This window comes from Papaver somniferum, chromosome 7 (assembly GCF_003573695.1).
Source record: "Papaver somniferum cultivar HN1 chromosome 7, ASM357369v1, whole genome shotgun sequence".
Classification (NCBI taxonomy): Eukaryota; Viridiplantae; Streptophyta; class Magnoliopsida; order Ranunculales; family Papaveraceae; genus Papaver; species Papaver somniferum.
Genome location: NC_039364.1, coordinates 68,016,244 through 68,039,279, shown reverse-complemented (window position 1 = coordinate 68,039,279; position 23,036 = coordinate 68,016,244). Strand labels below are relative to the sequence as shown.

The 23,036-nt window shown below is 36.5% G+C and overlaps 1 protein-coding gene and 1 pseudogene across 1 annotated transcript; both read left to right on the top strand.

The window, feature by feature from the left end:
* The first annotated feature begins 8,367 nt into the window (after nt 1–8,367).
* LOC113297542 lies at nt 8,368–14,496 on the top strand (annotated as a pseudogene).
* Nucleotides 14,497–19,173: 4,677 nt separating this feature from the next.
* On the top strand, nt 19,174–21,895 carry LOC113294723 (zinc finger BED domain-containing protein RICESLEEPER 2-like). The gene is made up of 6 exons (XM_026543099.1): nt 19,174–19,639; nt 19,866–20,006; nt 20,279–20,450; nt 20,551–21,133; nt 21,366–21,678; nt 21,756–21,895. Exons 1-6 carry the CDS (start codon nt 19,174–19,176, stop codon nt 21,893–21,895), a joined length of 1,815 nt encoding a protein of 604 aa, XP_026398884.1.
* Nucleotides 21,896–23,036: the final 1,141 nt, after the last annotated feature.

The following is a 23,036-nucleotide window of genomic DNA, read 5'->3' as shown; positions in this document are numbered from 1 at the left end:
GTAATCGATCCTTGTAAGAGGTGCAACAAATTTTTAGTTATTGGGAACCGATCCTATGAACATGTGCAACACGATTTTAGTTATTGGGAACCGATCCTATGGACATGTGCACCAAATACAAGTTAGATACCATATATATGTGGGAACCGATCCTAGTACCTAGTCAACCAATTATTGGTAACTAGCGTGACTAATTCTAGTACCCACATGGAGGTAGAACCAAAACTTGTTTTGGTAAAACCGTGAAACCCATGTTTGGTGATTTGATAGGATAATCAATCACATAGATCTTGGAATTTAGATGAACCAATTCTTAACTTGTTTGGAAGTGTGGCAAATCGGTTCCAAGATTGTAAGTATGAAAGAGGACTTACAAAGTAAAGATGTCGACATACTTTGAACATGTGCAGTAACACTTATCTTTTATTGTTCAAAGATATTCCTTAATAGCTAAAGAAGAATCCCGAATCGAAATAAATTAAGAATCTTTTAGTTAAGGTTTTTTGTTTTGCATATCTTTAGAAAATAAAAATTAGTAATGTGCATTTACTAGTTGGAGATTTTCTAAGAGATTTTCGGTCAATATTGGGACAAAGCATTTCCAGGAATCATGGAAACCGAATTTGGAAATATATTGCATATCTTGAGAATATTTTAGATTTTGGAAATTCCTTGGTGTCCAAACTTCCTTGGCCTATAAATATTGAAGTTTGCATTTTAAGCAAACTAATCCTCAAAGCCAGCAAACCTACCTAGTTATGTTGTTACTGGTGGAGCCGCCTATTCAGAGAGGAAAGTAACCTAATTAGCGAAATCTCTTACGACCGCTCGGTTTAAAGACTTCTTTGGGATTGAGAAGCTCTATTAGTACCGTTGGTGGGAAACTAGATAACAACGGTTTATTATTAGTTTTCGATTGATTTGATTGACTAAAGGTTGTTGAAATTTGATTGCACCTTGTTGATACATGAAAAATAATATCCCTTAACGGGTTTAGGGTGCCCCCGAAAGCGATGGAAAACCTAACATGAGACATGGGGACTTGGCGACTACGCCCAAGTCCAATGAGAAAATACCCATGAGCTGGAAAGGACAAGGAAGGAATTAATAGGAAAGAAGGAGGTTGTATTAGAAAAGGAATGGCGTTAGATGTAATTAAGGAAGTTTAGGACATGTGGCATGTTGTCATAATATGAATGGGCTTTTGGAAAATATATATAAGGAAGGACAAAGTACAATGAAAGGGAAACTCTCTCTCTTACTATTCTGGGTAAAGTGAAGTCACTTGGTGTAGCTAGGACGGGTAGAACCCCAAACCAAAATCACCCCACAACATTTGGCGACCACACCCGGAGGCTCGTGCCTAGCTCATCATGACACACTTAGGAGGCGCTAACTCTAGTGCAGTAGAAAACCAAGCGACCGACCGACCCATCAACTTGGAGGAAGTAACAATAGAAGACAAAGACAGCGAGGAAGAAACACCGATCCAAGGTGTTATCAAACGATCGGCGGGACATGGGTCCCAAAACATAGAGATAATATTAACACAAGGGAAGAAGATGCGAGCAACCCAACTGCCAAAACCCATGTCACCAACTCTGCAAAATATGCAAAAGGAACTAGATGAGCGCTCACGCAGAAGGCAAGAGCTTGAAGACTGGATAGCACAAGCAGTAATAGCAGGAAAAAAAACTCCCGAAGAAATGACGAAAGGCGAGGAGCACAAAAACGACAAGACAACGACGATGTCACAGGAAGAAATGGCGAAGTACTTGGAGCAGAATTATCATGTGGTAAAACAAGACAATCATTGTCGCGTAAGCAGTCCATACCCGACGAACATACGAGAATACCAGTACCCTGAGGACTACACTTCTCCGAAATTCAAGACATATGACGGAAAGGGGAACGCACGAGAGCATCTTAGCTGATTCCTATCAGCAATGAGTGATAGATCCTCCGATGGAAAGTTGTGCCTAAAAGAATTTCCCAAATCGCTCACAGGCATGACATTCACCTGGTATGACAACCTAAAGGAAGAAAATGTGGATTCCTGGCCAACTATGTCCATACTCTTTCTTCGGAAATTCTATTCAACCAAGAGGAAAATCACGAAAATAGTCTTGAGTAAGAACGGACAACGGATGGGGAAAGAAATAGGAAAGTATATCTTACGGTTCCGGCGCTTGGCACTAGACTGTCACGAAGACATCAATGAGTAAACACTCGTTGAGATTTGTGTACAAGGAATGATCCCAGCTTTCAAGGGGAGTTTGATCAATTTCAGATTCCATACATTCGTCGAGCTAGAAGAAGCGGCTGAAAGGATCGCCGACTGCATAGAAGAAATACCCATAGACCCTGCTTGGCGCTACAAAGCCAGCACCGTATCTGAGGCACCGCGCGACGTAAGACCCAACACTAATAGAGAAAGGAGGACCAATTCCAAACCATCGGTAGAAACCAAGGGAGAAACGGAGGGACTAAGCGTGACTCAAAGGCACCACCCCCTCTTCCTTGCATCAAGGAGCGTGCAGTTGAATTACTGAATCAGTGGGTCACTGAAAAGGAAATCCATCTGCCCCCGACGGTAGTAGACGTTAACAAAATGGATAAGAACTCCGCTAGGTACTGCCACTATCATCGAAGGTTGGGGCACCCAACATAAGAATGATTTGCTATAAGGAGTATATTTGAACGCAAGCACGCCTATGGGGAACTCGGGGAAACTAAGCAAGCGATTGAACACGACCCTTTCCCTCGCCACTAATACGAAAGAAAGGAGGAGAGGAAGAATATGAATGGCAAATCGGTTCCAAGATTGTAAGATTGAAAGAGGACTTACAAAGTAAAGATATCGACATACTTTGAACATGTGCAGTAACACTTATCTTTTATTGTTCAAAGATATTCCTTAATAGCTAAAGGACAATCCCGGATCGAAATAAACTAAGAATCTTTTAATTAAAGTTTTTAGTTTTGCATATCTTTAGAAAATAAAAATTAGTAATATGCATTTACTAGTTGGAGATTTTCTAAGAGATGCTTGCCTTAGAAAATGGTTGAACAAGAGAGTTATCAACTGTTTTATCTCATATGGTTTTCAACAAGAATTGCTTGATATGCAAACTTCAATTAAAAAGAGTTATCAACTGTTTTATCTTTAAACGTGTTTGCTTGAAATGCAAACTTCAATATTTCTTGTTAACTTTATTTCGTGTTTGCTTGAAATGCAAACTTCAACTGAAAAGAGTTATCAGTTGTTTTATCTCATATGGTTTTCAACATGTTCAATTTCTTTTTAGTTGCTAGCACAATCAAGAGGCAGAGTCTCAAAACACCTTAAAGATAGCGACCTAGTCCGCGACTCAGCTGTTTGAGATTTGTTATTTTGCTATTTGATTTTTTGTGCTTTGTTTCCAACAAAATATCGGAGAGATTTCTTTTTTATTAAGAGTTCACCAAAGCCGAGAAGATATCAACAATTTAAGATATCCATACTCGGCTGGAAATGCTCTATGGGGCAGACGGAGAAAATTATTCGAATTTCATTTTAAGTGAAGTGAATTTTGATGACTTATTATCCCAGCAAATAGATAGAAATCTAACTAATGCCATGTCTGTAGATTATGAATGTAGCTGGAGAAGTAGAATTTCTTGAACAGGGCTGGTAGTTAAAGAAGGATAAGTTTGTTCCTACTAGTGTATGGTCCCACACGGCACATTTTAGTAATAGCGTGTTCTCGTAGTACAAGTCTTCCTCATAAGACCCGTTCTGGATCTCAGTTGTATAGTCAGCAATTGGACCCGTGTGAGAAATTTTGTTACTCCTGCGCAGTATTAGTCTACTATATCTAAAGCTCTTTCCATCCGAAATTTAAATGGAAACTTTTTTTATCCTGACTCAATTGGGGCCTATGTCACTTAATTGGGGTCAATGGATTTCTTTATCCACCCAATAGAGAATGATAAGGAGTGTCTAAAATATTGTAAAAATACTAAACTAATCCTTAAAGAAACCTTAATTATTCTAACACAAATACAAACACAAAATCATAACTTAATTAACAAATACAAAAATCATTAATCAAAACTCAATTTATTTTTCAATTTCCATCAAAACCAAAACTAAATCTTAATCAATCACAAACAACAACTAAAATCTTCTTTTGTTGTTTGTAAAAAGAAAACCCAAAAACAGACAATTCAAGTGATTGAGTAAAATCCCTTTAAACCATCCCTTCTAAGAGATACTCTATAATGATTTACCTCTAAATCTTAAAAATTCACTCATCAAGTTTTCTGAAAATCCACCCAGAATCAGTTTATATGTTCAGCACAGTAATCCGATTGCAATCTTAATCGGATTTTAATGTGAACCTACATAAACCGATTCTGGGTTGATGTGATGAACATCAACTATAATCGGATTACATTAATACACATATAAACCGATTTAGGATTCCTGTTCGGATCATTTTGGGCCATATGTAATCCGATTGTTTAGTTAAAAATCTTTGTACCCTTTTCTTCCAATAATCGGATTACATTATCCTCCATATAAACCGATTCTGAAAAAGCTGCAACAAACTAACTCCAGAACCGGACTCTATAAATGAATAAGAAGTCCGATTTTGCTACAAATTTCTATAAATGAGCCCAAGTTACCCAAAAAAAGAAAACCACTTTCATTCATTAAGCTTGGTTCAAGTTTTCAAAATACAATATAAGAAAGCGACAAAATATAAGCATCCGATAGATCAAGTTTTTAACATAAGGAAAATACTCATTCCAACAAATGGAGACCATTGAATTGATCTGGCTCGATCAATTCCTCCCGTCGCCTCATGTTGGGATCGTATTTTTTTAGCCACTTCTTGGTGACCTCCGTGACCTCATTTAACTTACCTACCGGTGGTAATGGACAATCATTACGTACTCTAAGACCGATATAATGTATGTTGTTATGGTTGAATAAAACAATTCTCCGATCCTTAAGCGATTCATCCCAAACGGTGTATTTTGGTGCGTATGTATAACATGATCCCTTACCAAATATATGAACAACGCAGCTCCACGTTTCCGCCAAGAGATGACCACATAAAGGCATTTGCATCCAATGCTCTCGGGTAATTGGTTCATTCCCCTTTGGCCCTTCTACTATAACAACCATTTTTTCAAAAATCACTTCTTTGTCTTCTCTTGTTTTTCCTTCCTTCATCATCGATATGTAAAATTCCTTGTCTTCTTGTAGGGCAAGGCCATCATCTTTCTAAAATATTGACATTGTGTTAGGTTCTCATCGTCTGCCAAACTTATATGGCCTATTTGTTCCGATGCAACGTGATAACCACAATTCTCATCCGCATCCACGTCGTCGGTGGATAACACATAAGGCTTAATGATTTCAGGAAGTTTCGAGTAATACTCCTCGAATATGGTGTAACAAGTTCGATAGATAGGGTCTACCTCGTTCATCCCTAGGAGTGCTTCCATCACCAAGAGCGGCCCTTAGAGTCACCATAAAATCCTTTTGTCTTGCTTCTCCCTTCCATGCACGTAACCTCGATACTCGTGTTGTACTCGCTTGACTCTCTTGAGAAGGAACAAATAGATTGTTTGGCGCTTGACTCTCTTGAGAAGCAGAGATACAACTTTGCATCATTTCTATCTTCCCATTCCAAATCGGTGAAATAGTGGGAAGAGGTATCAAGACCCAGCAGAGATACAGCTTTGGTTTGATCTTCATCAAACGCCACAACAATCTACAACAAATATCAACAAGTTGATGATTCAAAATCGGTTTATATGTTACAGACGATTAAACCGATTAAACCGATTCCTCACAATCGGTTTATATGTGCAACTATAAAGACCGATTTAAGATTTGTCTAAAAAATTTCAAAGTACACGATCGGTTCACGTCTCTTGTCATATAATCCGATTGTTGTTCACATTTCTCCTGGAACTTTAAAATCGGATTACATATACACGAAAATAAACCGATTGTCGACTTACGTGATTATTCAAGTGAAGAAATCGGGTTATGAACATCACCAACAAAAACCAATTCTGGTCAGGTACCCAAAAATTTACTACAATCAGTTCATATGGTGATGAACAAAGACCGATTTCTGTACCCAATTTGGGGATTTTATCCAGAACCGGTTTATGTAGTGTTATCGAATAAACCGATTCCAGGTTAAAGTTTTGAAAAAATTTCCCTTTTTGGGCGATTGGGACATGTTTCTAGATCGTTGCAACTCATACCTGTTTATTAAGAGCATTATCATCTTCTTCCCGACGAAATTGTTATTGTGCTTGAATAATATCCTCAAGCATTCTTTGGTTGAAATCCTCTTCTTCTTTCAACAAATTATCCAATTCGGTAGGATCAAAATCATGATAATCTGATGCACCCACTTCTTCATCACTACTAGAGTCTTCATCATCACTATAAAGTTTCATTTTTGCTAAGAATATCACAAACCCTAGTTTTTTCTTTTTCCCCTCTACTTCTTCTTTCCCTCCAAACCTTAAAAGAGGAAATGAATTTCTACTCTGGTCCTAACACTATAATCAAACTCAAACACTAATTAATTTAACTAATACTAACTTAATTAATCATCACTAATTTAATAAGGGCATATTAGACATTAAGATAAATAGTGGATAAGGGGTTTCTACAAATTATTTCCTAATGACCCTATTTTGTCATGTAGTTATATGCCCCAATTAAGTGGCATATGCCCCAGTTTCACTAGGTTTTTTATCTAGTGTTCTTTGATATCATTATGGTTTTACTTTTATACTTCTTCAATGAAATGTCTAATCAAAATTTCTTCGTACCAGCTGAGAAAGAATGTTACGACTTTAACTGTTTACGATATTATTACCAATGCATGACAACTATCTGCACCAAATATGAGCTACATATACAACAGTTAATGTTAACTATTAGTAGTTGACAACGATAACTATGACACCAAACCTTATAAGTTACAACTCAAAAATTGAACAAAATCCCATAAAAGAACAAAAAATGAGGTTAGGCGTAGATGTCACCCTTTTTTTGGCAATGCGATTCAAGCACTCGTGGTTACTGATTATGTTAGGGATAAACACTCGTGATTATCTTTTTTTATCTTTTCATTAATGGGATTTCAAGGTTACAGTGAGTTTAAGATCGAAAATAAGAGAATACGAAGTAACAATAACATACCGTAAGAGTATAATACCGAGAAATCCGACAAGAGAAAGAGAAGGATTACCGGAGTAAGACAAATACAAGTATGAATAAGATCCGATTAAATCAGAATGGTTTTTCTCGGAATTAATTCCAACCATTTAGTTTGTTTTTCTTCTTTAGAAAGAAATGCTCCCAAAATAGGAGTGATTTGCTCAAATCTCTTATAACTAGTGATGAAGCTTCCGTCGTTAAAAATACCACCTATGGAGATTCCGTCGTCGGATAAGTTGATGATGAAGATTCCGATGAAGATTCCGTCACCGGAGACAACCAAGATGAAGATTTCATCGTTGGAGAGCATTGAGAGTATCACTATTGATCTTAAAACCGAACCCAATAACCAAAAATCGCCATTAAAGCGAAGATAAACCTAAAAAGAGTAGATAAAACCACCAAAATGGTGTAAATAAGTAGAAACATAATAAAAACCAAACTAATCTACTAACCTAGATTGTAAGGAAAAATGAAGAAATCTGCTCAGACGAGCAGAGAATGGTTGTTTTTGATGATTTTGTTAAAGAAGAAGGAGTGAGAGAGAGGAGAGAGAAAATGTATTACAGGTAAAAAAAATCAAGTGTAGGAATGTATTATTCAAGAAGCATACACATAATTTTGTTTATTTTCCTGGTTGGAGATAGGAAATCGAACGTAAGCAGATTTGAGGAGAACCCTGAAAGTAGCTAACTTTCTAGTTTGGTAATCCATACTCCTTCCCGTGAACATCAAAAACGACAGGAACATCACCATCTGGAAACTCCTTACTTGGTAAAAGTTGAGAGTCGTTGATTTTGGCTTTCCAAAAGAGAATTACTACTCATTCTCATTTCTCTCTTCTTTTTCTCCATTCTACATTTATTATTGGCCGACTGTTGACAGCTCCAGCCCTCATATGAATACGACCAGTTGGTGCGGCACTACGCACCGTGCCCACATTCTATTGGACCCACTTGATCAAACAGTGTTCCGACACGTGGTTTGTTCTTTGGGTCCTACCACCACCCAATCCTCATTATTCTTCTTTTAACTCTCTAATCACACTCACAAGACTCGTAGTGACTCTTTCCCATGCAGCATTTACGAGCGCCATTTATATGTAGAGACCAGTGAGTGGTTATGAACCTGAATTCACTTCACTGGATTAACTACTGTTTTATAGGATCCACCGATGATAATCATTTGTACTAGTATGTTTCTTCTGTTACAGTAAAGAAATAGATTGGATTAACTTAAACGTGTTTTTCTACTAAGGTTTAAGATTTCAAAGTGAATAACTGTTGGATTTTGTTTCTCTCTCTCTCTCCAAGAAGAAGAAGAAGACTGTCGGTGTTTAATTCACAATAAATAGGATAGTCTGGGTGGTCAGAATTTTAATTTGTCTGGATTATTAGATTCCGGCATACTTGATTAGCCGGAGGAAAGTCTTTTTTTCAGGTAACAATAGACCAAATTTAATCTTCTTAGTTTATACTCTTGATTGAGTATGAATTAATTTTTTTTATTAATCTGACTAAATTTGGAAGAAGAAAAACTACTTCAGTTGTCATGTACAGAATGATTTTTTTTTTACTTCATTGCTATTTTTAGTTCATAATCTTAAATACTGTAATCTCTCAGATTTTCTTACTTTTGACATAGAAACGGCAAAGTTTGAGTGAAACATGTGACTTCTATATACTTCAAAATGCTGTGATTGCTATATTTAGTTCTACTTCCAGTGTACAGTAGTTTCTAATAGACTGTATTTGAGTTACTAATACTCTCCTCTGTTTTTCCCCCCCTGCTTGAACAGGATGTTCGACCCGAAAACGCGTGGATTCTTAAATGTGCTTATCATTCTATGTATTACACTGAAGACAAATGGGTTTTCCGTAGGAATCACATACGTCGAAAATGCCATTGCAAAAGGAGCTGGTATAATAAAAATCTGTTACTTCAGTTTATGAATTGAATTCTGTTTTCACTCCGACTAGCTTGTTCAATCTAGCACTAATGAACTAATTATAGATGGGTTTTAACTTTCAAAAAAGATATTTACGGATGAGTTTTATGTTTCACTGCTGAAATTTTGTAATACTAATTTTGTAATTGGATCCCGGGGAAATTTTGTGTCTAGTTTGTTTGGATGGCAGTCCACCAGCTTATCATATGGACAAAGGATTTGGCGCCGGAATTAACAATTGGCTTGTTCATATTGAGGTTTGTTCTTTAAATCCATCTACCTGTTTTTTAGTTCATAATGCAGAATTTTTATAAACCATACATGTCTTATATCGTTTGTCTATTGAAAGAGATCAGAACGAACATCAGTATGATTGTTTAAGAACTCGAGTGACACCGGAGTTGCTCTCCGACCCAATAGAAGTAATAAACTTTTTGTAGTGACTATAGGCTAAAACTCAAGGGACAAGATGACCGTTTTGTTTTGACTATCTGAAGTAGTTTTTCTGCTTGATCCAATGTTTCTTTCATTTTTTGAAGTTCACATTTTCTTTTTCTGATTCAGGGGGGAGGATGGTGCAACAATGCCACGACTTGCCTTGCTCGTAAAAATAACCGTTTAGGTTCTTCAAAGCAAATGATTAAGCAAATTGCTTTTTCGGGTCTTTTGCATAACAAGGAAAAATTCAACCCTGGTAAGACACTTCATGACTTCCTTTGGTTTGTGTGAACACACAAATCACGAAGGCATCCGAATGTTCACAACCAATCATCGTAATCTAGAGTGATTTGTGATGATGATATCTTAGTGTTGATTCCTTGGTTCAAAACCTTCGGGTTTATCACAGCCTCATCTAACAACTCCACGCGGGGCGTTTGGGCACGGAATATAGGTAAAAACAAAGAAAGCAAAGAGTACAAGTAAAGATCCATGGGGTTAGACAGATATAAAGTGCTGAAATGTAAACAAGATCGAGGTTTACGTGGTTCAGCACTAAGGCCTACATCCACGGGGTTTGTTGTTTCACTATGTTCTTCACGGTTACAAGAATAGTCGAATGACTTTTGGGTTTACATGTATTTTCTCTTCTAAAGGATTAACTTACACTCGTAATCTCTCTCCTTTCCTTCCTGATTTTTCCGATCCCCCTTCCTCTTGGTGGAGAGGGGGTATTTATAGGGTTAGAGTGTGGGACCCATCTCTGAAGGCCGTTGGAACCTTATCTTCTAGTGTCTTGTGTCCATCACGCAGAGGTCTGCGTTTGCCACTTGATCACGCAGAGACATCCTCGCTCGTTCCACGGGTTGATCGACACGTATACTGCTCAGAGTGTTTAATGAGGGTGGTTGAGATGCCTGCTCGTGTCAGACAAGTGTCTTCTGCCCCTGTCACGTCCGTGTCAGCTAACTTTCTCTCCACCGTTGATCTTAGCTTCTTTTGGGATGAGATAAAGTGACTCCTTGGGGTTTATTTGGTGTTCCGTAGTGCATCATATTTTGATGTCTCGGCCTGCATGCTTTCCACGTATTTTTCTATATACACGTGTCTGATGGTGAGATATATGTATACACAGTTTGCTTCTAGTTGATGGATTTGACTTCCTATGTGAGAATGCTCGTATAGGACCTTAATTGTGCCAATGACTGAAACTCATTCTTCTGAATATATCCAGACTTCTATAACTGGAATAGGATTAAAGTACGTTATTGTGATGGATCTTCATTTACCGGAGATGTTGAAGCAGTAGATCCAGTGAGTTATTCAACCTGAACTATGAACTTCAATTGATGATTTTAATAGGATCTGCTGTTTTAGTAATGATTATCCGTAAATTTTACCAGGCCACCAATCTTCACTACAGAGGAGGAAGGGTTTGGCTTGCTGTTATTGAGGATTTACTAGCGAAAGGGATGAAAAATGCTGAAAATGTATGTATAATCCTCCTTTATCACGGCGTTTTTTGGAGTGTTCTTAACCGAAATAACGAATTTTGTTTATTAAATTTTAGGCTATTCTCTCTGGATGTTCCGCTGGTGGTTTAACTTCTATTCTTCATTGCGATAACTTCCGTGGCCTAATGCCAGCGAGTGCCAAAGTAAAATGTCTTGCAGATGCTGGATATTTTATTAACACGTAAGCTCAAAATTAGTATACTATTCTTCTGTTAAAATCTTATTGGGGATCCATGGTAAAGAAGGAACCATAATGAACTCACCGCTGCTGTTTTCCTGGTCGGGCAATGACTGATCATTGCTGTAATTAGACCAACTAATATCAAATAATGTTGTGTTACAGGAAAGATCTTTCGGGTGCAATGCACATACAAGAGTTATACGCTGACGTTGTGAAAACCCATGTAAGTTTTACGCTTAATCCTGTAAGGTGTGAAGTATGCACGGCGCCTCTGAACTGAAACTCGATCTGTTCAGTTTATTTCTATTTATTTCTCGAACCTAGATCGATTCAGTTTTACCAAAGTTTAAATACATCTTCTTGTTCATCAATATGACATATTGAACCTCTTGCTATCATGTGTTTAGGGCTCAGCAAAGAATTTGCCTGTATCATGCACTTCAAAAGTAGACCCGAGTCTGGTGAGTGCACTTTGCTCTGATATTTGGTGATCGATCACGTGTTTAGTTTTTTTCAACCATTTCTTTCTCGGCCTAATAATAAATACCATTGCAGTGTTTTTTCCCCCGGTATGCCGCGCAACAGATCCGTACACCACTTTTTATATTAAATACGGCCTATGATTCATGGCAGGTTGGTACTGCTAAATACCCATCTAATGTTTGTTGGAAATTTTTCCAATATGCACACAATTGAAAACCTGTTTACAAAACTACACCCGTTTTTTTTTGAATATTTCTAAAATACACCCACCATCTAATGAAACATTATGTCTCAGATTCTTAATATCTAGCCATACATGTGGCAAAACTGATCGATGATGGAGATTCATTTTAACTATAAAATTACAGCTTTACCCTAAGTGAGAAACAAAATGGGACAGAAGAACATTATGTCGCGTTTCTTCTCTGTATATCTGATGCTCATCTCGTCTGTCTCAAGAGATACACTTCTATTAAAATCTCTGGTGTTGTTCGTCTCACGTGGTCGCCAACACCAGCTGATGATACATCACATGGTAAAATTTTCTTGCCAATCTTCTCATTCTTTGTCTTCTTTTATTTGATGTTTTGTTAGTTAGAACCCATCATGGATCTGTGTCCGTGTTTTAGTACTTGTGCTTAAGAGGCTTTGGATGGAATTTTGATAGATATACGTACTGAAGAAGAAGAGGAATCGGATGACCAAACTCCCAAACAAATAGCTTATGTGAGAAGGTGAGTGAATTTTAATCGTTGTGTGGGTGTTTTTGTTGATTTACAGTGGTGGGTTTATATTAAAATCGCGAACCTTAACTAAAAAAAATCAGCTACAGTCAAGTCCGGCATTGAATTTGGCATGAATACCATGTCGGTACAGGGAATCAACAATGAATTTAGTATGAATAGTATGCCAGACAAGATGTAAAAATTGCCAGTTACTACATGTTTAGTGTAGGCATTCATTATAGGTTGAATACCATGCCGGCTTTGTTTGACGACATTATTTTAAATTTTCTTTCTTATGCCTTCTCACTTAGTGTACAGAACATAACCATAAAACTCTTTAGAAATGTTAATCCTATCGGCATGCTCGACATTCAATGCGAGCTGATCTGTCGGCATTGTTTGGAACTTATGTTACAACGTCGGCGTACATTTATAGTGTACAGAAAACTCTTTAAGTTTTTAACGAAAGCCTAAAACATGTATAGATTCTTAAAAGGAAGTTCAAGAGATTAAAGATTATGACTCCCTAAACCATAGAATTCAAGTAAGTTTATGCTAATAAAGAAATTTGTGTTGCAGGTACTCGCAGAACAATGATTGTTTTTGCTTTCGGTAGTTGCGCTGGATTACCAGTACTTGTATTCTTCGTTTGCTTTTACTTTCCATGGGTCATAAGGTATTGTCGCGGTGAGGATAGCAGGATGTTTGTTGCAGTTCTGCCGCAATCCAATGGTCCCTTTGTATGACAGCTGTAAAGATAACGGTCCTTAACTGTTTTATTCAAAAAACGGATGGAATTATCGTAACGGGTGTAGTTTAGAAATATTATAAAAAACGGGTGTATGTTAGAAAACACATTATTAAAAGGATGTATATCAGAAAAAGCCCCGTTTGCACGACACTGATACATGATTTTGCTTAATAAAACTTCAGATAAAGAACATTTTGGCACCTGGTGTTTCTGATCCGCATGGAACTTGGCATTCCTGCAAGCTTTGATATAAAGAATTGTTCTCCATCTCAAATCCAAATTATGCAAGGTAATATCTGATTTTCTTTCATTGTGCACATGTACAGTCGGTAATTAGCAAAATTGTTATCCCTTTAAAGTGTCCGCAATTGAACCTCCTCAATATTTCTTCGCGAATTTTTTAGAAGTTTTGTTTTCATTTTAAAATGCCGAAAACAGGTTTCAGGATGGAGTTTTTAAGTGCACTGGCACTACTAGGAAATTCTACGGTGAGGGGAGCGTTCATAAACTCATGCTACGCTCATTGCCAATCAGAAATGCAGGAAACGTGGTTAAGAGATGATTCTCCCGTATTGGACAAAAAGGTGACTACAATTCTTATGAATGAATGTTATTAGAACTCTATACACTATATGCTGATTTTGCATCAGAAATTCTCTTTGAACTGAGAACCGGGACAATGGGAAAACCGCCCACTCACAGTGGGTGGGTCCCAATACCAAACTTCCTGTTTTTTCCGGTCCAAGGGCCCACCCACTGTGAGTGGACGGTTTTTCATTGTCCTAGTTCTCCGTTCATATAGAAATGCTGATCTTGCATTTTGTATCTAATGAAACTTCATATTTTGCAGCCAATTGCGAAGGCTATTGGAAACTGGTTTTATGATCGGACTCCATTCGATAAGATTGATTGTCCGTACCCTTGCGACTCAACTTGTCACAATCGTATTTTTAAATAAAATAAAAATTCTAGGATATAATCGAACGAATATGTATATGGGATGGCTTAATTAATAGGCGATAATTAGTTATTGGATTAAATTACTTCAAAAATAAGAGGATTACAAAGGTAAAATCAATCAGTCATTACTCAATAATCAAGTCTTGGTAATAAGCAATTGATTTTTATTTTCGTATCTTGCATTATTGTTATTTATGTATGAATTCCTGATTCAGTTGTTCAAGCAATATTACTATTTATAATTTTTGTTAAATTTTATCTATCTTCATGAGAAATTTCATTACATCTATGGCACTGTTTTGTGTGGTTCAGATTCAGAGATTGCTCAACCCACCGCTAAATTTGTAAAAACCTAAGCAAATATTTGAATTTTGAAACAACGCATCATTTCAAGACGACAACTGATGAAACGATTGGCATACCCGTTCTATCTGGTTATTCTGCCGGTCCTAAAAAATTCCACAGGATCTACTATTGAGATAACAATATAAAGACGAATGTTTAGTAGTTCTACAATGAGTGAAAAAGACCTGTGTAGCTGTGCCTGTGCTTCGTTATTATGACGGTCTTTTTTCTAACATCGTACTCTGGTCTTGCTATAAATCAACCTAATACTAATCTCATTCAAGTTTGTCTCAAGATAATCTACCTTTAACATTTAATAACATCACTATTTTTTATAAAGATTCCCCCAACTACATTAGTAATCACCATTAATAAAAGTACATTCATTCACCGATTGGAAACATTTTATTAATTTTTTTTTTTAAAGTTTTTAACTAAATACAATTAATTTTTATTTTCGTTGCTAGTGAAACTTATTAGTTCCACATCGTGGAGTTTCCATTTTTTGGTTGTTTTAAGAGACTACATAAACTTTTAGTCCCACATCGGGGAGATCCTCTTCTTAAGTTGTATTATTCCATTATATAAACAAATTTTTCTACTTTTGTAAAATTGAATGGGAAAGGGGTTTCCCTATATTTTAGAGAGACCCTCAAGGGAAATATTTTATATTGATTTCTTTACTTCGCGATTTTCCTTAAGGATTTTTTTGGAGTTGCCAAGCTCAAGTTGAGCATCTATAGAATCAAAGCTCATATTCTTATAGGAAGCGGCCTCACTTCCTCATTCGGTAACTATCTCTTTAGAAAAACCCTGCTATATTCTCCTTGGATTTTATCCAATCAATGGAAATAACGCCAATTGAGATTAGTTATTTTTAGCTCTAGCTATTTATAACTTGGCTAACACAATGTATAGATATAGCTGGCATAGGCCTATGCCAGAGAGGAATATCTTCTAAAAAGCATCTTAGTCACTCGCCCCCCTCTCGTGTTTTATCTAACGCAATACTCTCAGCTTCCATAATGAATTGAGCAATATATGTTTGTTTGGAAATCTTCCAAAAACAAACCCTCCTTCTAGTGTGAAAGCATATCCACTCGTAGACTTATACTCCTCTGAGTCAACTATCCAGTTTGCATCACAAAGTCCCTCAAGGACAGCAAGATACCTTTCATAAATCAAACAAAAGGTAATAGGGTATTTTAGGTACCATAATACTCTACTAAGTGCATCTCAATGCTCTTGCTCCGGACTAGAAATATATTTACTTAACTTACTCACAATATAGGCAATGTCCGGACAGTTCATTAAATTCATCAGACATCATATTGAGTATTCAAGTTAAGATACTCCATTACCCTTATTTTTCTTGAGTTTACAAGAAAAACGTAGGGAGTACAAGCAGGCTTACAATCAGACTGATTGTATCTCTTAAGCACAAATTCAACATAATGAGAATGACTAAGACTATAAATGTTAAATGATCTTCTAATCCTCATCCCTAAGGTTACATCAACAGGGCGTAAGTCTTTCAAGTCAACGTTCCCATTCAGCGCAAGTTTTTAGTGGAATTAATCACATCCATGAGCATACACACGGAGGCATCCTTAACAAGTTACTTGTAAATATACTTGTCAGATTCATTAACTTAAATCCACTACTCATTATCACATGATCAAATTTTTCATGTCACTGTTTATGTGTTTATTTGAAAAGCATACAAAGATTTGTTCAACTTACAAACTTTTTCTTCACAACCTTTCACCACAAAGTCCTTAGGTTGGTCTATGTAAATTTCTTTATCTAATTCACGGTTTTAGAAAAGATGTCTTAATATCCATCTGATGTATCTCTAAGTTGTTTATGATAGCTATAGCAATTAGCATCTCAACGGAAGTAATTCTCGTTGCAGGTGAATAAGAATCAAGGAAATACATACCTTGTTTTAGTTTATAGCCTTTAGCTACCAACCAAGCCTTAGATTTTTCCACATTTCCATCTACCTTGTGTTTCCACTTAAGGATTTACATCCTATGGTCTTACTCCCAAGAGGTAAACTAGCAAGCTCTTAAGTCTGCTTCTGACAAACTGAGTCCATTTCACTAAATGAAGCTTCTTACCAGAATGGGGTTTCAGTAGATGTTATGGCTTCTTTACGAGTATGGAGATTAGACTAAGCTACGCATATTTTGAAGTTAGGTCCATAAGAAGTCTCAGTTCTAATCATTTTACTTCTCTTAGGATCAACTCTACTTCATCTTTCTTTGAATGTAAATTCTGACTACTTGAAAAGACATCTAGGGGGGGTTAACAACACATCCCTAAGGAGAGACAAGTTTCAAAATAAACATGTTCAAAGAACTCAAAATCCCTAGAATACATAATAATATTCATACCAATGTATGGAAATCGAAACTCACAACCAAAAAACTATATGCAATAGTGTTAGAGCACTGCTCGGTCTAACTCGCAAGCGTTGCTATCTCAAGCTTGTTTGTCAATGTTAGTGATCATAACTATAAGTCTTGATTTCTAGTCTACTTATAGTGATGTCTCGAACTAGGATAGATTGTGTAGTTGAGGATTAGACTTCACGGCGTTCATCAATTGAAGACGAAGAACTACTAAGGAGAGCTTGTGAAACTTCATCAACAAAAGGTATGTGGAGACTAAAACTCATCTATCACTTGGAAAGTCTATTTCTACTCCATCTCCTATATTGAGACAAAAGTCGTATTACTATATAGTTTTCGATTATGCACATTTGAGATTTCGATATGAGTTTAACTCGCTTACATATTTCTCGAAATATGTGTTGGTAAGATTTCGCTTCAACCAAGTTCATCTTATATTCTTGACGAAAGTCAAAAGATGATCATGAGAAAATCGCCGAGTAACATCTTACATGGTTTGTGTGATACAACCATTTGGTGTAGACTTGGAATGTTTCTTTATGATTATTTCAATAACTTGAAAATTGCTTTGATGCTAATATTGTGTGCAAACAACTATTGTCATCCTCTAAGAAAGTTTCAATGATTGAAATAAATTTTGAAACTATTGGATTATGAACATAGTATGCATTCTTGCATGTATGTGATCCATGACCGGAACTATAGTATGCATACACGCATGCGTACTTGTAGTTGTAGAATTCCGGGTACCAAGTACACATACCGGTATGCATACTTGCATAAGGTATAGGTCCGGGAATTTTTGCTGGGTTTTGGAAGTGTACTAAGGTATGCATACCGTTCGCATACTGGCGAACCCAAACTCAAACCATCAACTTAGGTATGCGTACTCGTATGCATACTTGAGTGGTTAAAGTTCTAAAATCGGTTTGTTCATGAACTAATACATTTATATATTAAGGAATGCATTCTTTGTAAACCGTGGATATAATGTTCATGAATTGATTCGAGTGAATCAACCGATTTTGCTTCAATTGTGTTTTTGTATACTTTTATGAGAATACAACAATTGAACAACTCTTTAACTAGTCTCATTTGAGTCATTTGAACTAGAGCTGGAAAACCAGACAAAAACCCGCGGGTTGGCCCGGTCCGTCCCGTGAAACGCACCCGTCCCGGATGGTTCCTAAACAAGACGGGCTCGGGTTGGAGAATTAGCGGCTTGTGAAGGAACGGGTTAACCCGGACCATACTGTGAAACCCGCAGTTGTACTCGTAAACCCGTAATTCCATTCCCCACATCCATAATCCGCGTGTCACACACTATAACGTGTTACGTGTCTTCCCAATTCCCTCTCATATAAAAGCGAAAAAAACCCTAGCGCAGCAGCAGCCTTCCTTTTCTTTCTTCTTCCTCTTTTCTTCTTCTTCTTCATACTTCCCTGAGTCCTGACGGACAAAACAACAGATTGAAAAAGCGTTAGATCTAAAGTTCTAAGGCAGGTACTTTGATCTAAAGATTAAAGGCAGGCAGGTAATCAGATTCTCCTCTTTATTTTCTTCTTCTAGGGTTTTACATAGGAATCCTGAGAAATCTTTAGTGTTCTTAGGACTGTTGTGATTCCTGAAGATTAGAAAACACTTCTTGAATACATGTGTTCTTAATTTCATGATGTTTGTGTTCTTTCCACACAAAAAAAGGTTTTTTTGCTTGGATTTTTTATGTTGTTTCATATTTGTATCATTACTCATTAGTATGCTTTACAGAGATTTAGGGGATTTGTTTGTTAGATGCAACTTGCAAGAATGATACTTGTTTCGATTTGTAATAAATGTTAAACTTGTTGAATTTTGAATCTGGCACTTAGATTGAATTGGATACTAGCTAATTAGGGGTGCAGAAGCATTGGTATTTGGTGATTTTCAATTAGCTCTAATTAGTCACTCTCTCTGATGTGTTTATCTCTAATTTTGTGCTATTGTTTTGGGTTACTTGCAAATACATGTACTGTAATAGTTTTGTTGGAATTTCTTTACATGTATGATGTACCTTGTTACTTGTAATTTGCAAATGATATGTTTTGCTTTTCTTATACTTTTTGTTAATGTATTTTTCACGTTTCTGAATGACTCTTTGACCTAATCTTTGTGGCTCCATCCACTCCAGGATGTCAAGTGTACAAGAACAAGACCATTATAACGATGTTATGAGTAGTGACGGTGAGGAGGATGATAATGTTGAGATGCTAGATTCTCTGAATGAGGATGCAACTGTTGGTTGTGCACCTGCACCAGTTTCACTTGGAAAGAAACATAAACTTAGATCCCAAGTTTGGGAATTTTTTAAACTCGTTAAATATAAAGATGGAACAAAGAAGGGAGTGTGCAAGGCTTGTAATGCAGGATATAAATATGAAAGTCAAAAAGGTGGAACCTCAGCCATGAAAAGGCATAAGTTCCCTAACCGTCAGTCTCAGGACGTAGGGAAAATGATATTATCTGCAAAGAATGGCCAGGTGTCTACCCGCGTACGCAAAGTTGATCAGATGAAATTAAGGGATCTGTTTTCAGCATTACTCATTGCAAGAAATGTTCCATTTTCTTTGGTGGAGTGGAAAGAATTTAGGGATATATGTGCTTATTTAAATGAGGATGCTAAACCAATATCAAGGAATACTGGGAAAGCCGATGTAGTAAAGAAACATAAAGCACAAAAAGAAGTTATTCGCAACAGATTGAAACTTGCTCCAGGTATGATTCAAAATTTCAAATCCTAATGACCCATATGTTTTGTTTTATACTTTTATGTATGAGTAATTGATTAATATGATGTGATAATGTGTATGACTTACCCTTACAGGTAGGATATGTCTAACATCAGACATGTGGACTTCTGTAACGACTACTGGATATATAAGCTTAACTGCGCACTATCTTGATCAAGATTGGGTGTTTGAAAACAAGCTTCTGAATTTCTGTCCCCTTCCACCACCTCATACAGGTAAAGCACTTACTTCTATTTCTTTATCTTTAATATAAATTCTTGTTAACTTTTCTCCTTTCTACTACCTCAAACAGGTGAACACCTTTCTGCTAAGTTATTTGCAATGATAGAAGATTGGGGAATTGAAGACAAGGTATCCAACATCACCTTGGATAATGCTGCAAATAACGGATCTTGTGCTGGAATTATGAAGAGTAGACTTGTTGCAAAGAAGATCTTGTTGAACGATGAAAAATTCTTTCATGTGCGTTGTTGTGCTCATATCTTAGCTCTTATTGTAAAAGAAGGACTTAAGAAGATTGATCCAGCCGTGCTTAAGATAAGATTGTCAGTGAAGTCCCTTAAAAAGTCCCAAGTAAGAAAACAAAAGTTCTTGGACATTGTTGATACTTTAGGAATGTCTGGAATAAAAAGGGGTATTCGTCAAGACGTAAATACAAGGTGGGATTCCACTAATCCACTTCTATTCTGTTATAACTTATAAAGTTAGATAATTGTATTAAAGTGTATTATATACTCACTGAATGTTTGTTTTATACAGGTGGAATTCAACTTATCTTATGTTAGATAGTTGTATCTTGTATAAGCAAGTTTTCTCTCATTTGAAGTTGGTAGATTCAGACTATGAAGACTATCCAACTGATGAAGAATGTGAACAAATTGAAGTAGTCACAAAGTTTCTCAAGGTGTTTCATGATCTCACAAAGATATTTTCTGGTAGTAAGTATCCTACTTCCATTCCGTATTTTGAAAGAATTTGTCAAGTTCAGGTGTTACTAAAGAAAGAAAGCAGAAATGACATTGAATTCATTAGGAACATGGTAAAAGAGATGCAAGCAAAATTTGATAGTTATTGGAAGGAGTTGAGTCCTATATTGGCTATGGCAGTTGTGTTAGATCCTAGATCGAAAATGAATTTTGTGAAATTTACTTACTCCAAGTTGTATCCTGAGGTGAGAGAATTAGAACGTGAAGTTAATAAAGTGCGTAGTAATATGACAACACTTTTTAATGAGTATTACACCTTGTCAAGTTCAACAGCTTCCAACAGTTGTGCAACTCAAAATTTGGGTATTCAAAATGGTGGGAATTCTGCTGCCGAAGAAGGGAGTGATTTTTTTCAGGTAATTTTAAAGCTTACTTAACTCTAATTCATTTAGTGGTGCCCAGTTATATTGCAAAGATTTTAGTCTTTTGAATTATTGCTTTTCATCTTAAAAACCTTGTAGTAGAATACTGTTTGTCTTTTGAATTACTGTCAACTGTGGATGTAGTATGTGATGGTGTTAGCTTGTTTCTAAGACTTTTAAGACTCATATATTCATAGTTCACTCACTTCTAGGTTGTTTCATGCAGGAATATGTTGCAACACAGGAACGTGGTGGTGATGTACTAACTGAATTGTCAGAGTTAGATGAATATCTTGGCGAGTCGTACAGAGGTTGTCTAAATTCACCACTCGACATCCTAAACTATTGGAAGAACCATGAACAACGATTTCCAGTACTTTCAATAATGGCAGGGGATATTTTGTTAATTCCTATTTCAACTGTCGCTTCAGAATCTGCATTTAGCATTGGAGGAAGGGTAATTGATCGATTTCGCAGTTCCTTATTACCTGAAAATGCTGAGGCGTTCATAACAACTCGTAATTGGGAATATGGAATTGGTAAGCAAATCAGTAATATTTTTTTTAGTTGAATGTCTAAATCTTATATATAACATTGGTTGTTTTTAATCATGTAGGAAAAGAAGATATGGATGAGAACAATGAGATTATTGAAGAAGATGTATTAGGATTTGAACCTGATGCAGTGGAGGATGGAGCAGTGGAGGATGGGGCAGTGGAGGATGTGGAGGAAGTAATTTCTTATGCGTCTAATTAGTATGCGTACTTCTTCAATATAAAGCGGGGTAATTATGCAAATTCCATGTTTTTGACTCGAATCTTTTCTTTTGTTTGGTTTATTTTTTCTTGAAATTACAGATTCATATTGAATAGTTGGAGCAACTCAAAGATAGACATGGAATATGAGAATGTTTTTTGGACATACAGTTATTTATCACTTACCAGTGTCTCCAAATATTGCATATAAAAGGGATTGAAAATGTTTTTTTGGACAGTTAACACTTTTTTTGATTAACCACACAATATATATTTTGTGCAGGAAGTGGTTAATATCTTTATTGTCGCACTTGGTGATACAAAATTACAAATTACAAACAATGGTATTACTACAGTCTCGGAGGTTTTTTTTCTTTGTTGAAAATATCATCATGAACTGATGAAGTACTGTAACTAAAGTATTAAACTACTAATGACTAGTATTTGTGTTCCTTTAATCCTTTAAATGCAAAATTAGTTTAGTTTTGCAATTTTGAGTTTTTGAATCGAAATATCAAATGAATTAGATGAAATGATGAATGTTAAGTTAAGTACTTAGGTTGTAGGGAAGGAGCTTTACATGGCCTGAATGTGGCCGGAAATAGCCCACAAATCGATTTTTGGCGAGTTGACTCAACAAAAACCAGCTAACCCGTGAGCCCCCGTGAACCCGCAAGCTTTTCCCGGGACGGGCGTGGGTTGGAGAAATGACCACCCGCGAAGAATTTCAACCCGCAAGCTTAAGCTTGTATTAACCCGTAACCCGCGGGTTGGTCACAAGCCAGCCCCGGCCCGCCCGTTTGCCAGCTCTAATTTGAACTAGTTATGGTTGAGGTGAATAAGGTTGGTATGAGAGTGTTCATATAGCTAACCTCTGTTAACTACTGTTGAGACAACATGGTGTACACGTTCAGGTACGATTACTTAAACCTAAATGAAGGTACATTTCATTTGTATATAACAAGCTAAGTTCGATCTAACGGTTGAAAGATATTAGCTTGAGTCTAATCAGGTTTTCATCTAATGGTGAATATTGAATGCTTTGTTACCAAGATAACTTAGATTGCAAACCCTGATTTGAAAACTATATAAGGGAGAACTCTAGCAACTGGGAAACCTAATCCCCGCACCTCCTGTGTGAT

What these genes read in the sequence shown, in the direction of transcription:
- LOC113294723 (XM_026543099.1), top strand. Translation starts at nt 19,174, where the DNA reads ATGTCAAGTGTACAAGAACAAGACCATTATAACGATGTTATGAGTAGT. An exon ending in GAAAGAATTTAGGGATATAT is followed by an intron (nt 19,640 to 19,865) that starts GTGCTTATTTAA and finishes TTACCCTTACAG; the next exon opens with GTAGGATATGTCTAACATCA. An exon ending in CCTTCCACCACCTCATACAG is followed by an intron (nt 20,007 to 20,278) that starts GTAAAGCACTTA and finishes CTCATATCTTAG; the next exon opens with CTCTTATTGTAAAAGAAGGA.